Source organism: Branchiostoma lanceolatum, chromosome 1 (genome assembly GCF_035083965.1).
Source record: "Branchiostoma lanceolatum isolate klBraLanc5 chromosome 1, klBraLanc5.hap2, whole genome shotgun sequence".
NCBI classification, from domain to species: Eukaryota; Metazoa; Chordata; class Leptocardii; order Amphioxiformes; family Branchiostomatidae; genus Branchiostoma; species Branchiostoma lanceolatum.
Genome location: NC_089722.1, coordinates 18,648,573 through 18,664,957, shown reverse-complemented (window position 1 = coordinate 18,664,957; position 16,385 = coordinate 18,648,573). Strand labels below are relative to the sequence as shown.

The following is a 16,385-nucleotide window of genomic DNA, read 5'->3' as shown; positions in this document are numbered from 1 at the left end:
GTCTAGCACTGCCAGTTTCTGAGACCGTTCGCATGTCAGCATGTGGGTGACCTTAAAAGGTATGACTTATTACACTGTGTAGTAATATACAAACACTATACATGTATCTAGCTTGCTATGAACGAAATCGAAATTGATCCGAAGTAAAATAAATTATCCCAGAAGATACATACACGGATTCAGTCATGTCGCATTGCTTTCTTCATCACGTATACGTCAGCAAATATTATGGTGTTGTTCTTACATTGTGTCATCGTTAATCAACAGCGTTTAAAAACATCCGACTTTGAGAGTAAGGCCGTGCTGATTTGATTACATGTACATGGATGACATCCTCTGGGCACCCCATAACTGATGAGGGCGTGCGAAAAAAGGTGGGGCGAAAAGAAGTTGCCTTCATAATAAAATCTAAATGGTAAAGAAGGTTTCTGAACACACAGAAATACCCCGAAAATAGATTCTTTATTTTTCTATTCTTTCACATCTTCGCCTTTGACGTTGAAATCGACTTTGACCTTCTACTGCATCAGTATCCGTTTTCAGAATTTTTTTCTTTTCAGTTTCACTGCATAAATATGTATTTGCTAGTTTTGCAGCTTCTCTGAAAGATCTGTAGTATGATCGCAAACGATTTATAGTACATGCAGGTCCCCATAGTATGATCATCCATGGGATCAAATCATTGTGGTCTATTTAAGAAAGAAAACGTAAAGGTTTAACAAACAACACATTACGAAAGGATATTTTGGATAACTTATACTTTTAATAGTTCCAAAAATAGAGTTACATTAGAAGGCAGCATACGGAACATTGTAACCATCTTGGACCGAACGCATTCGATACACAGGTCACGTGATAGTCATCCTGGGCCTGCGCGGTAGATGCGGTCACGTGACTGTCATGGCGACTGACACAGTATGCAATCAGCTTTTGAACTGCCACCTCTTTCAATATAGTCTACTCATTTGATACTTTCATCTACAAAACGTCGTCTAAATAACATATAACTTCATCTAACTAGGGCGACTGACTTCTGTACATATTTATAAAGACATCAGTAGCCCGAACGCTCAAAATAAGGAGAACATAATAAAAAGAGTTTTTATAATTAAAAAACAAAAGCAACAATCATATAAACGATACAAAAGATGTATAGTTCACATATTTACAAACACATGTTATGATTGCGGAACAGTTTTCTTACTGGTCAAAACTATAAATTTACATCTAGGTATTAGAAACGTTTGAGAACATAAAAAACTACTTTACGACGGGCATTGTGACTCAAAGAGGCCAGTGTAGCCCTACTGTGCACGTTGCTAAGAATTACGCTTAGAACGATTCGTTGTGGCAACTGTCATAATGTCTATACATTTACTAGCAATTCTTTCTCTAACTTGCATGTCTTAGCAACAAATACAGTAGTGTATAGCAACAACCACGTTGGTAAACCACTCATTCTCGTACAGTCTTAGGTTTTCGTTTGAGAAGAAAAAATGAAACAGGAAGTCATGACCGAACTTTGAATTTCGAGTAAACCCAAAAAAATAGAACTTCAACTAATGGACGTCTGCTACAACTTGCTACACCAGTAGAGTCTTTGTGACACGTTTTCACCGCGGATCCAAGTCGTAAGGTGAACTTCTTGTGCATGGCGCGTATAGACTGTTGTTGACCGGATGGTAGCCTGTTGGTCTCATACTGGGGAGCGGGTACGGCGTGGGCCGTGTCTTCGCAGCCATGTAGCCGTTGTAGTGGTACTTGTAGGAGTTATCGGGAAGGCTGGTGTGCGCAAGTGCAGTTTGTTCGGGGCGCTGCAGGTTAACGTGCATCCCCCCTCCGGCGAGGTTAGGACTGAGAACCCGGGAGACGATGGGGGAGCTCTGACACTGCTGTGACGTGTCCTCCTGCCTGTCTCTTCGTTCTGTGGGGACAGAAATAAGTGTGAAGACATTAAAATAATAAAATATACAGTAAGCTTCTGGACTAAATAAAAATGATTTGAATCAGGGTATAGTAGTTCCACCCGCCCGGTCATTGTACACTTATAGATAATGCTGTTACTTTTAGGAAGTGAACATTATTTTACCTAGCAGCTAAGATATTGTCCCACACCGTTCCACACATGTGTGGCACACACACACACACGTCACACGTGTTTTCAACAAGCGTCCGGCTGCATTAACTAAGTCGTCGTGAAGTTAATGACACAACGCCAACTGAAATATTTGACAGTGGCGAAGAAACGATGCGACCTCTCCCAACCCTCCGCCATAACTCAAATTTTATGTGGACCGCTGCGGTCGTCAATCAGGTAACAGTGATAAACGTTGTGCCAGCTGTTCCGACAGTCATGTCGAGGTTACGCCCCCCTCCCCACGGCCTTGACCAACATCCTCGCCTGATCTCATTAGACGGTGATAAAAGGTTGTGCTACATGATACATCCGCACTATCTTTACAGAATATTGTCATACTCATAGATACGTAGATTTAACCTTGTTCCATTTTGAGTGCGTGGAGGGGCTAAAGATAAAGCTAGGGTCTCACTCTCAGCTAGAGTGTTTCAGTAGGGATCACACAGACTACGGGCGAGCTCGAGACCGTTGATGATATCCCCCATTCCACAACTGTCAACTATTGCAGCTGAACATTTATCATAACGCAATATATTTAAAGGCACATCGGGTTATCGAGAAAATAAAATTAACATACCTACATTAAATGTTTTTAAAAAATACATTCATGTCCCAAAATTAAATTTTCCGTTGTTCAATTCATCAGCAGAGAAAATTGTAATTTCATTCTTATGCTTAATCTAATGATGATGATGACAGCTTCTTCAACTACGAGGTATCAGATATATAGGACTATCAAGACCCCTGCACAGATGTTCCCACGAAATGAGTGACACCAGCTTACATAGCCTAGTTACCAATGTTTGTTTAAATCAAGCGCAAAAGATAAGTTAAGAAAATCTACAGCTTACTTTATAGCTTATCTGAGAAATATCCGTTCAAGTAGATAGGTTAAATTCCTTGGAAAGTACTTATATATCAAAATCTGGTCGAAACAGCTTTTTATTGACATTCATCAAGGGAAAAGCACCTACACTGCTGACAAAACAGGTAGTTAGTCCTTGTCATGTACCTTTTGTGTGCATCATACATGAAGGTTAAACAATTCACAAGATAGAGACCATAAAGAACATACAGACAATTCCTTTTACTATCTTACAATGACCTGTGGATTTGTTATCATCTTATGTCAAAGGTTTGGAATTAGGTAGGCTAAGCATGGAAGTACTACGATTATGGATAATACCAAGCAACATTTTATCAGTGACATTTTATGACCTGTTGGACCACTGAAACATACGGTAAATTCGTATCAATGAACTGTTCTCATTTAGCTCTAAAACGAGCATTGCCGGTTCATCTTGCACTATGAGTGTCTTGCATTTGATAGTTCCGCAGTTAACATGAAGTTTGATTGTTTTTTGAGTGGTCTTATCCGGGGTTGATACCGCCACTATCTCTCCTCTTTTGGAATGTCCGGAGCCTGATACCGAGTTATTTATTATAGACTCAGACGTGAGCATAGTAAACAAGACGTCTACGACCTCGTGCCTCCGTAAACTATTTAAAGTTCATCGTATGTCTTATTTGATTGTAGTTCGTGGATTATTCAAATGATAGTTGCAGTTCATCGATTTGAATGAGAGTGAGAAATTGTAGTTCATTGATTGTGCAAACAGTAGTAAACCGGTGAGCAACCAAGAATCATTGGTCAATGAAATCATTGGTCAATGAAATTATTGGCCAATGAAATCATTGGTCAATGAAATCATTGGTCAATGAAATTATTGGTCAATAAAATCATTGGTCAATGAAATTATTGGTCAATGAAATTATTGGTCAATGAAATCATTGGTCAATGAAATTTATTAGAACACCTCATTGAAAGATCACTGAGGCAACGTGATATATGCATATATCCTGCTCTTTTATCACATATAATTTTGGCATGTGGGTCTTGGGTAGCTAATGACCATCTACAGCACCTTCGTGCCACGTGACTTATGTGACCTTTAACTCCGACCTCACGTGACTAGACATTCAGAGCTGAAGAAAGATGGCGGATGCTGAGTGTCTGGAATCATCTCACTACCAGGCAACTCTCAGTCGTGCGTGACAGTTTACGTATCTATGTTCGATGGCCTCACCTTGATCCTGACTTGTGTTCATCTGCCCCACAGTGCGCGTGCGCGTGACGCCGACCAGCTGTAGTGAGGAGGGGCGGTGGTGGTTCCTGGGCCGCTGGGACGGAGGGATCTGCGTCAGCACCTCAACCACACTGCAGAAAAACGGCAGGGAGTAAAATATATCATGAGATAGCGAAGAGATGCTTCGTGAAATAGTAGTAATGTGAATGCAGAAATGTTCGCGGTGGCTTTATGTTTGCAGTTTTCGCGGTAAGCTCTTCGCCGCGAACTTAAAACCACGAACACTCCATTTTCTCCCTATCGCGAAATTAAAACCACGCCAACTTAAATGCATTTACAGTATATCATCTCGGCCAACTTATGATGAAGAGACTACCATCACCCTTTCAACTGGACTCCGATCGCTGAGCGACAAAAAGTTGATTTGGGTAAGGATTTGGGTAACCTCTGGTTTCATAGTTAAAGTTTGCTAAACGATGTGAAATATTATCTAAATGACAACAAAACTCATAAAGCGTAAAATAATTTGTTCTTTGTCTATGAAATTCGTTTAGTGATCTGTAAAATTTTTGAACGCTCAGCGGTGCTAGTGCTAGTGAAAAGGGGGTGTTAGAGAACGGTTGGAATTGAGAAAGTGTTGAGTGTTGAGTTAGGGATTGATCTGATATCAACTCATATTCTGTACAACTACAGAATGAGATAAATGATAAGTATTATTTAAGCTACGTTGCTAATGCAAAAAAGTTGGTAATTTGGGATGTCGGTCATAGATAAAATGATTCCTTGTAATTTGACTGCAAGATATCATTAAACGCCCAAATATATGCCAAATGTTTTGTTCTTTATTTTCTATTTGCTTATATCCTTTTCAAAGATTTCCAGTCAGGCTGGCAATGAAAGAAACTATTGTTTTCAGTTTCTGTAGGGCATCATTGGGGCAGTGGGTCAGAGGATCTCGGAAACAGGAAGACTTTATCAGGACCCATCCTCCAGAGGGAAGGGGGTAGTCGGCGAGGACAGACGAGATGGTAATGTGGGACAAAGGGAAGTTGATGTCATTAATTTTCCAATGCGGCGTCAATGTGTGGTCTTCAATGATGACAGGAACATGAATGAAACGTTAACAGAATGCCATTTGAAGCACTCCTTCAGCTATCCTTGGCAGATAACTCATAGCATGCTTTCTTGAAGAAGAAGAACTTTATTGCACAACAATTGTACATGGTACATAAATTTCTCATCAAAGATAATGTTGAACGCAACGCCCATACAACGTTTCCATTTTTGCAGTAATACAGTTTCATCTTTGTGATAGGAATAATAGGTGTTTGGCAACAAAATACTTCAACAAGTTAAAACAGTTTATTCTGACAAGAGGTTTACGCTGTATGTTGTGTAGCGAATCCACCGACAAAGCTGTTTTGTGGTTATGTGTGTCTTATCTCTGTTGCTAGTTCGACTCTCACAAAGGAGTATAAAACTCTGTCACTGCAATCTTCCAAGTAACTGGCATGTACTTAGTCTAGTTTAGTTAATTGGTAAGCAAATGAATAAGTTATCAAGTATCACGTTAGTTTTGTATTACTGACCGTAATGGTTATACAAATATTTTACGGACTCGACATAAGAGCCACACAAGAATTATGAATTTCATACTACTGTCCTTAACTGTTAATTTAACAACATTGCATATATGCAATTTCATATTAATGTATCACTCATAAGGTGCAAAGAGATTAAAGTTATATCCCAGGATATAGCATATCCAAGGAAAAAACACATGAAATATATGATAAGTGTAAGTGTAAACTGTAAATGCATGAGTATTAGCAAGGTGCAAACGAAGAGCCACACAAATTACACCAAGGCAACATTCGACAAAGTATTAGACCAGCTACATCTCCCAAGAACTACTGGGGATAGCAAACTCGCAATGAGAGAGTTGCAGTTGGAAGACGACATTATCCATTTTGAGGACGTTAATGATATTAGTCTTTATGATTGTAGCCTGGTAACCATGTCCAACGGGCCAGCTTATGGGTGTTTTACCGGTCACAGTTCTTATAAGCAATGTTCCTTTTTTTCTCAGCCAATCTTTCCAGGCGGCGTTTCTAAACAGTTAATTATTGCCGCCTAGATGAGGTTTGAAATCAACCCCGTAGAAATTTCCCGGCGTGCGCTAACGAACTGGACGGGCGGGCAACACCCCCAGCACCGTAGAGGTACCGATGAGCTCCCGATGGTATGGTAACCAGGCTACGATGATAATCACAGATCATATACATATCTACCTGTCACTCTCGTTTCTACCGTGGAACGTCAACGTTCGCCTGAAAAGAAACGGAAACCTTTTTCACCCAAAATAGAGTCGTTTGGTCTGTGGTGTAATCCACATACTTGATGAGAAATTGTAAATAAGAAAATGTTAGGAATTGAACAAGACTTCTGATATCAACTGCAACATTCTACAATTCAGAAGAATTGGGATGTAATAGATGTTACATATGACAGGTAGATTTGGTCCTCAGTCTAAAATTAAACTAAATGAAATGCTAGACTAGTTGAATATCTTTAAGGCAATATTTTGTGTGTTTTTCTGGGCCCGTCCTTGATGTCTCTGGCACGTCTGCAAGACGTTTGTAAAGAAGGGATTCGCACAGAAATCTCAAATGAGTGAATAGAAATGATTTAGAATATGCAGCATAGTATTGCAATGTACTCGTCTTGAGTTGAACTGGTAGCACAAAAGAAAGTAAGAATAGATACATGTATATTACTCATTGATGGTCCGATTTGATGACGAGGAGGTCCTATTGCTTCGTATCGGCCTCAACTAGACAATGGCGTTCTATACTTAGGTGATAACTACCTTTATGTCAATCTGCTCAAGAGGACCACTTAAGGAATCGAGAAAATATGGTCTATATGGACAGGTGGTCGCTACAGACATGATTCTCCTTGTTCGTGGCAATGCCATTGACGATTGGAAAATATAGCTATAAGGGACCACCAATAATGTGATCACATTGCCCAGGCCCAGGTGGTCTGAATGTAAAGGTGGTCACTTGTACTGTTTGCCTGCACTTTTTTGGCCAATGGGGGATGTTTGTCTGTTTCAGTGTGTTGGGCTGCTGTCCAACCCCGTCCTTGTACAGCGTTGATAGCGAGACAGCCTTCGGATGAAGTTTAAACACATCTGGAGCCCACAGAGGGGGACACACACAAACTAACAGTCGTCAGGCAACTTCAGGAAGGTTCAAAACGGTTCATCGAAGCTGGCGAAGACTCCTCAAGGTTTGCTTCATCCCCAAAGGCACGTCTTGTCCAAGAAGAGTGCCACCCAAGCACTGTTTTTATTTCTTGTCGAAGATATCGATCTTTGATCCACAATAAGGAGTTATTAGCTATCAACATATACTACCTTAAGGCAACAACGAGCGAGTTTATTCGGCGAAACGTAAACATTAGTGTTTCACCTGAGCGAAAGGTTTTTAGATTTACACAGAAACAGCAGATACGATCTCCAAAGAAAGTTTGTATTTTGAATTTGGCATTTTTGTTTTCCATTAGGAAACCCACAACTAGCGGCTAAAGGATTCAAACTAGTAACTAGTAGCAACTGTATTGTTGTGACTCGGCTAACCAATTGTCAAGATAGAGGATACAATGTCATATCAAATTTAAACGCTCCAGAACAGTTCGGTTCGGGTTCAGCAAGGGAATCTGTGCGTGTTGTGGAAACTTTCGGCATCCTACAATTTCACGGTACATTTCTAGAGGAATGGGGAAAATTGCCCGCAGGCCGCCGTAACCTTTTTCTGTCATCGTGTCCCGGTCGACTCCGCGCCAAGCCGGGCGGCAGCGCTGCAAGGTGATACCCGCTACAACTGTTCGGCTCCTGTCTATAAAGAGGTGCCATATGGAAGCTATAGAACCTAATGCCAAGTTGGTACACAAATAGCGAGCTGGGCGACAGTTCGCTAATTGTGCCCCAGGACGCCCGGGGGGCGGTGCGTAGTCTACTCACCAGTCGTCAGGGTCGCAGTCCCGGAATCCCTTGGCGAAAGGGTTGCTAGCGATCTTCAACTGCGTTATCTGGAACACAAAGGACAAAAATGTCAGAACTATTAACGCCATAAAATCACTTGCAGGCGATACTTGTAGTTTTAATTCCATTTATAGATGGAGCGTCACCTGTCTGATGTTGCCATGGTTACGCAGGTTCTTGACCAATCAGAGAGGGGTGTTATCAGACCTTTCTTGTGAAGTCTATGAGTATGACAGTGTAGCCTCAAAATCAGGCTCCATGACAGACAGAAAATATTGTTGTGCTTCCCTGATTGCTCATTGCTCACACTCTTTTCCACTGAGAAAACCGTTTGCCTATGTAGTTCAAACGGTTTCCATCGATAAAGACGTGTATTCAATAAGTTTTGTGTTTTGTTGTCTTTTCAAATCACATTACCTAGCATATCTTGAATCATGTTAAATTCATAAAGTCATAGGTCATACAAAATCAAAAGCCACACGGCGGTCTATAACTACATAATTATACGATAACATCAAAGTATCACTAAAAAGACAACGAAATGCACAAAGCGGTTATAAATTGCACTTGATCTATCTATGGCATTCTTTGACAGTTTGAGCGATCTGCAGCGATCTGTCATCTTTGGTTTCTCAGCGGTCTCTGCGCGGAATGGGAGCCCACATGTAACCGTGCCGGTGCAGATGTATCCGGTGGCCGCCTGCGTTATGACAGCCTTCCCGGCTCCGGACACTGACAGATGATCGTCAGACCAACACACGATACCAACATAAACAGTTGTCCTGACAGCGCAGTGATTAATGACCGCATTAGGTGCGAAATTGAACTTTCGATTGTATATTTTGATAAAATTTCTGGGTTGCGATTCCGGAGCAGAGGTACGCCGGGAGGAATGCCCAGCGGTGCCGCCTGGCTCAAACACAGGCCCCGCAGCCAACACAACATCCTCCGGGTCTGGAAGTAATCTGGTACTTTAGGGAGAAGAAGAGCTTCTGTTCAACAAGCTCAGTCCATCGTATTGAGATTTAATGTTTACATTTTACGGGCGGGCGAGACCTAAACCATTAGTATCACCGTAGGAAAACATACAGACGCGCGATAAAAGACGTGGAAGAAAAATACATTACGGACCAAACGAATTCCAGGTGAGCAAACGCGGTATGGCGTTAGGAAACAGTACTCGGAAGAACAATGGTTTACATCGGAAGTGATCGCATCCTGATACCGTTGCGTGCGGGCTGGGCGATTCGGTAGTGCAGGAAGGGGCCGCCTAAATTAGCTGTACTGACGGACGGGTGGCAGGGATGGACGATCTGTGGGGAACTCCCAAATAGAAGAGGGAGGGGGGGGGGGCACCAAAACACAACAGGTTCCAGCTAGAGGCAGGGTCTTTCAGACACCATACATAGAGCGGCGCCCATTCTGTGGTCCTGGACTGGCCGTTGTGCAATGCAGAAGGGATGAATACCAAAATAGAATTACTTAAAGGAAGGTTGCAAACCGAATGACGAGTTTCAAATAAAGGAATGGTGAGGGATTAATATAGAACAGCTTGCATTTTGCGTATAGGACGACCACAATAAAACGGAGTAAAAACCTCCAAAATGAAAGAAAAAAAAACTGTCGTCTGAAAAAGTGCACTTCAGCGCCAGCTATGTTTACTTTTAAAAGACACTTGAATAGCTTCATTGGTAGACATTTTAACCTCAAATAACTTTGTGACTTTACACGTTGAAAGTGAGGAGCAATGCACTACCTAGAAAGTCAATGCGAATTTTGAGTCTCGCATCTTTTTAGGTCAAACATCTCTGTAACTGTAGACTAAATTGTGACGGGAATAAATATACCGTATAATAAAGGCTAGTATGGTCTTTGACCGCTCCAAAATCAACGAAATCCTTCCATTGAAACAGAATTGAAATCGCCATGTCTTTACTTGCATACTTCATACAGAGCGAAGTATGGAAGGTGGGGGGCACTGTGTGCATGTTTCTTTCTCCCGTTGCAGTTTATCGCTCAACAAGAAAAGTTCTCGTGTTGCGTTGTTTCGTACATGTGTAAATAAAAGATCAAAACGTAGGAAACAGAACACACGACAAGACATAGCCGTGAAGAATTCAACTGTCTGGGAGGCCGGTTGTGTCTACAATGAAAAAGGAAGGAAAAGAAGAAAGACGCACAAGTGTACCAAAAACAGTGTTCCAAATCTGAAATTGTTTCATCTTTCTCTCACGATGCAAAGTTGAAACGGTACGTTTGGGTATGTGTTGATGTCGTAACAATAATGACCTATAGTCTCCAAAAGTCATCCTTTGAAATGGTTTGTTTCTTGATTGTGACAGAATGTCAGTGAATTACATTTGCTTCGATGAAAAGGAGAAAAAGAAAGAGGAAACTCTTCACAAGGAAACTGTTCGTCCTGCATGTGTAGACATCCTTCTACAGTCTTGTAAATCATCATCGTTTCATTTATAAGCAATGACCTCAAAGATCTGCAAAATTCTGCAAATACATATTACGACAACAATTCCATTTCGTCTTCTTCATAATCATGCGCTAAACCTCATAAGGCTGAAGGCTCCAAGCACAGCACGTAAAGTACAGAAAGACAGACAGACATGTTTGAAAAGTATAGTGGCTTCTTTAACAAGCTGGATGAATGGCTCTCCTCAAACACGGGACCTAAATTTAGCATCCTATTCGACGGACGTCCCTAACCGAAGCGAGACACCCACTTTTTTACCTGAGTGAAGTTGAGGAAAATTCGTGTAAAGTGCATTCCCCAAGGGCACAACATCTGGTTACGAACCCGGAACTTCTTGATTCTCGGCAAACACTCTAACCATTACGCCACCCGATTCCTGCTATGATATAGCTGTACTCACCCTATGGTTTTGATACGCCGTGACGGCTGTGAACTTGGTCTCAGGGAAGATGAAGGTTTTGTAGTTTTCGTGGACGGTGTCTGAGTCTCCTTTCTTCCCATCGATGTAAACCACGTGAAATCTCGGCTGGTACCGATGCATGGAATTTAGAATTATCTGAAAAAGCAAAAGAAATAGGCATTTTAAAATCAACTCAAATCACGTCTTTAAATCTTATATACTAACGCTATCTTTAATGTGTGATGTGTTTGTCAGTCAGTTGATCACAAGTTTTGTTCTTACTGAATGTGATTGTTTTATATGTATATGTATATATGTATTTGTGTTTTATGGGAAGGGCTTCTTGTAAGGGTTTGGTTTTTACCCATCCTGAAGAGATAGATGTGAATAAGATTTCTTCTTACATCTAGTCATAGTTTCCAAACCACAAAATTGGAAAAAAAACACTTTTATCTTCGAAGCACATACTTCAATTTGTTGCTCAACGTACTGTCACGTTTCAAATTGAATTGAACGAGCAAGCTAAATTTATCTCTATATATCGTGGAAACTTTATTTCTCTCATTCATTGTTTGACGATACATGTATCAGACGAAATATTTGAGTAAAGTTTCTTTATATCTTAATGATCCCCCAAACTAATAAACAAAATAATCAGTGCTCAAGAAAGAGCATCTGTAGAAGCGACATTGAACCAATAAATTTCTGTTGACGTGTGTTTCTTAACCGACGAGTAGAAACCGGAATGGTCCGGTCTTCACCTTTGACGTCCATTTCCGAACAGATGCGCAGCGGGGAAGACTAAACAAACGTGAAGATACGTGCTAAACTGCGCGGCTTGTCATTTAAGACTTTTCAAAAAATCTGCTGTTGCAAGAAAGACATGCAGTATAGCAGACAGGCAATTAATTGCTCTAATAGAATTTCTATAATCAATTTCGATAAACTTCATACGTGTTCATTGTTAATTTACACTCTGCACACGTGTCAAATTGTGTCTAAAGAGAAGGAATGCAATTCTTGATGAATAATACAGATTTAGCCTTCATTATTACTCTGTGTATCAATATATAAGCTGCGCTTTGGGATTATGTCAACAATCAAAAATTATCGACCTCGAACTTCATCTCCGTGCAGAATGTTGAATAAGTGTCTGCTACCTGTTTTTGCAACAACGGGACACTCATTCTGTATATTTACCCTTCAATATTAATGCTAAAACCGTTCTATCAATAGCAGTCTTTGCCATTTTCATTTGAAAAAAATCTGTTATCATGGTAGTCCAAAGCTTGATCCGTTATAATTCAATCAAAGTCAGCGATACTGCAAAGCGAGCGACGGTTGACTTCGGCTGATTTCGAACGCAATCCTGCCGCTTTTTATTAGTCTCTGTGTTTTCATTTTATTTTTATTTTATCCAGATCAAATGGTATTACAGAACAGAACTCATTCTAAACACGACTTCAATGTCATTTCAACTAATGTATCATTCCATATCAGTACTCAATCGTTGAACCTCAAACCTGACTCAGAGTTTAACAATTGCGTTTTCAAATATGTCCGGCCAGGCGACGGTACGACTTGTACGAGTGACACAATTTCTATTTGCCTTCGCACGGGCTGTTTAGTGGGCAGAATTTCTTAATTATCACATGCCAAAGCACTCGACCTCATGGTTGACGTTCCAGCCGTAAGAGTGCCTCGCGTTTGTCAGCAGAAAAGGGCAAACAGTAGTTGAGGTTTAGCGCCATGACCAGGGGCCCGCCCGGGACATATTTGCAGTCGACCACAGTACTGCAGTTGAGTTAGCGTGAATCCGCCTGTAGCTGTGTGTATGCACAGCCGGACTGAACTGCAGCCACCGGTTCCCAAGCCGAAGGCACGGTCACATTTGTAGTATTTACATCTTACATCTTCCCCAGGTAGGCCTTACAGGGCCTGTCAGTTGAGAGTCCAGTCTTTCTAGTCTGCCCAGGCTGTACTTAATTGTTACACATTCGTCGTTCATCTTTTTTTACCACCTACTTTTCCCCTAGAGGCTACGACCACTGAGTTTTCAGAAATTTGGTAGATCGCTCAACGAATTTTATTGACAAAGAACGAATTTTTTTGCCGTTGATGAAAGTATATTTGATTGTTTTGTTGTATTCTAAATCGTTCCTTTGTACCTCGCATCATATTCTCATTAGGAAATTAAGGGTCTATGTCTGTGTCTATTTGTCTATGTCAGTTGTAATTTCTATTTTCAGAGGCGATGTTTGATATTAGCTACCGCTGGAGTGCATCACCTCTGTGCCCTGTGCCTCCTTCAGCTGATTAATAAAAAAGATAATAAAACGATCAAGGGTCATAACAATAGTACCTTCACACAATTCCAATTTTCGTCGCTCAACAGTCGCTCGGTGATCGCAGTATAGTAGAAAGCCACGAGACATTAGAATTTTGTACGACTTTTCAAGAATGTCCGGACGTCCTTAACTTGTGGTCGTAAACGTATGGGACATAAACAGAAACGGAATGTCATTTTTTTTTAAATATCATTGGAATATCCGACTGGTACAAGCTTTGTTGATGAATATTTGAGGGTATAAACAAATGCCGCATGTGTAAAAACGTAAATACACACCATTCCTCGTCACGTGTGACTATTTATTATGCGTCTGGCAATGGAAAGTTACTATTCGCACTTGTCTCTGGTTTGAATTTTGAGAATTGTCGAAAAATGGGATAGCTAGAAGCCCAAATTTGACTACAAAAAGTTCTTTTTCGTCACAGGGCAGTGCAATTATACTCCAAATTAATCTCAAGGTAAAATAGATAGACAGCTATGGTTACAAATGTCTTTTTTTCTTTCAAACAAACGTGCTTTCGCAGGATTGAAAACATGGCAAATTTGTCGACGATTTAATTTAGACTTGTTGAAGGGAATGCATGTCTGTCGGTCCCTCCTTGCACACACGGTGACATATTTGCAGCCGATCGACCTTGCCTTGCCTCAACCGCAGTGAATACAAAGTGTGTGCGACTTTGTCATTCCAACCAATTTTACAGCAATTTGCCAAGCTTACTCGCGGAAAGACCGCTTCCACTGCCCCAAATAATGGCGGATTCGCGGCCGTTGTTGACGGGAGATTTAGCAAGAGACCGTTAGTTAGCATAATTAAGATTCAGCTTTATTGCTGTTGACCTTGACATGTAAAATCTAGAATTTTCGTAGATACCTCCAGCATGTTATTATAAAAGGGGAAGGGCAAGCTACCCTCCCTCTAAAAATATACCCTGTTACAGAAACAGCAAGGAAACTTGCTGCCCTATGTGCCACTCGGCACTGCAAGGTAAACGACAATATAACTGTAAAACCAATATCGCAAAAGAAGCGTGATTATTTGCAGTCCTGTGAGAGCTTAACTTTGTTTGTGAGTGCCTTGCCGTGGTAGGGGACTGCAAGCGTCAGTTGTTGTGTATCCTCACCTGTCCCCTGTGCGTGCGGACTAGCGAGCTTTGCCACAGGACCATGCCTTGCACATCCTTTCTCCTCTCAACGCCAATTTGCGCTTCAAAAGTCGGCATTTCCTGAATTTGCGCTCACTGAAATTTTCGACAGCCGTTAGCGCGAAAATTTGTTATCTCGGCTTTGTGAGGTAATTGAGTGTCGTCCGGCAGCAGTGTCGGAGTGGCTGGTCCCAAATGACCCCTTTTGACCGAACATAGCGAATCACCGTGTTCTTTTCTATCCTCCATTCACAACTTGTCATCGCGGTTTTCTGAGGGGGGTCGGCCTGTGGTAATTTTACCACGTTTTAGCATAGCTGTCGCGTCCGTTTTTCAACAATACCTCAATTATCATTTCCAATTAGAGGCGTTGTTGCCTCAGGCGTCGAACCTGACCTTCGTACACAGCTGTCACAGTAAAAAGATTGATGGTCGCATTGGTACGAAAACAAGTCGGAGGGACAATGCTGTGCCAATGCAACGCAGCATTTAACTTTTCTGTTCAGTGTTTAGACGTCTTTTTGATAATTTTTTCCTAGCATCTGTATACGTTAGGGCCTGCTCATATTCGTTGTATAATCATCGTGCGATCGCAAACTGAGGTAATTTTCGTGATAGTCGTGTATTCGTCGTATAAAAAAAATCAAACCTCAGCTGTCTCTTTATCGAAGAAACAGTTATAGATTCTTGCTTTGCGGTTGTTTCTGTCACAGACTGCTTGAAAATTCAACGACATTCAAATCTTACGTCGGCCTACGACGAATGTGACCGCGCTCAGAGTAAAACCCTCCTGTCTTGTCGAATACTGCCTTTCTTTTTCCTTCGCTTTTTGACAGACAAGGCCGACATGGCACTGCACTCAAGTTCTTCATAACACGTACAGAGAACAATATACCCATTTTGACACCCGGGTGGAATGAGAAACGTCGAGTAAAGTGCCTTCCTCAAGGGTACAACGTCGGTATGTATTTCCTTATGAAATAGTGTGCACACAACAACTAAAAGTAAGGTCGCGGCGTGTAACTCTCTAGATCACTGCACGTGAAAGGCACCTTGGCGCACAGTTGTGCTTGTTTTCGTAGCCACTTCCTCAGCCAAACAATGAAAAGTCTCAAACTGTCTGGGATGACGTATTGGGAACGGCCAAACGTCGCATGGAACACTTGTTTTTACGGGTTACCTGCTATATATGCTTTACTTTGAGTATTTCCCACGGATTTTCCTAACCCTCAGAGTCTCAGACACACCAACAGGGTCCGTTTTGACCCAGGCATGAATTTTAAAGTGCCATTTGAACGTTTTTGATCCTAATGAAAATCCGTGATTTTGTCAGTTAACATTTACTATGACATTTCCTACTTTTTAAAGGAGATTGACATAATACTGTGGGATTTATACACTGGAAGTCTGTGTGGGGTCCATTTGGACCCAGCAAAATGTTCATTTTTCAAAACACTATTTTTTTGGTTGTCAACAATAGGTATAAATATAATATAATGGGGTTTGTTTTGACCCTGTACGGTCATTTTAGTCAAAAAAAAATGCTGGGGTGTTTGAGGGTATTGTGTGTTTGAGAGTGACGACGAAATCTCCAATACTATATTTCTTACAGTCGAGTAAGAACGGTTGATGTCGTTTATACGAATAAACAAATGACACAAATACATACAATTTTACACGTCTTTTGGATTCGAACTAAGGGCACCAGAACTCTAGACCCGCTCTTAAAATATATT

General features: G+C 41.1%; 1 protein-coding gene across 2 annotated transcripts in view; it reads right to left on the bottom strand.

Moving 5' to 3' along the window:
* Nucleotides 1-741: 741 nt before the first annotated feature.
* Nucleotides 742-16,385, bottom strand: part of LOC136439339 (T-box transcription factor TBX1-like) — a 47,734-nt gene continuing 32,090 nt past the window's right edge. The window contains exons 4-8 of one of the 2 annotated variants that reach the window (XM_066434715.1): nucleotides 11,158-11,313; nucleotides 8,252-8,319; nucleotides 6,516-6,554; nucleotides 4,225-4,355; nucleotides 742-1,924 (exon numbers count right to left, since the gene is read on the bottom strand). In XM_066434715.1, coding sequence (XP_066290812.1) covers nucleotides 1,614-1,924; nucleotides 4,225-4,355; nucleotides 6,516-6,554; nucleotides 8,252-8,319; nucleotides 11,158-11,313 — 705 coding nt within the window. In that variant the 3' untranslated portion in view covers nucleotides 742-1,613. The remainder of the gene's footprint in view (nucleotides 1,925-4,224; nucleotides 4,356-6,515; nucleotides 6,555-8,251; nucleotides 8,320-11,157; nucleotides 11,314-16,385) is intronic. The other variant, XM_066434724.1, reaches the window with a different exon arrangement.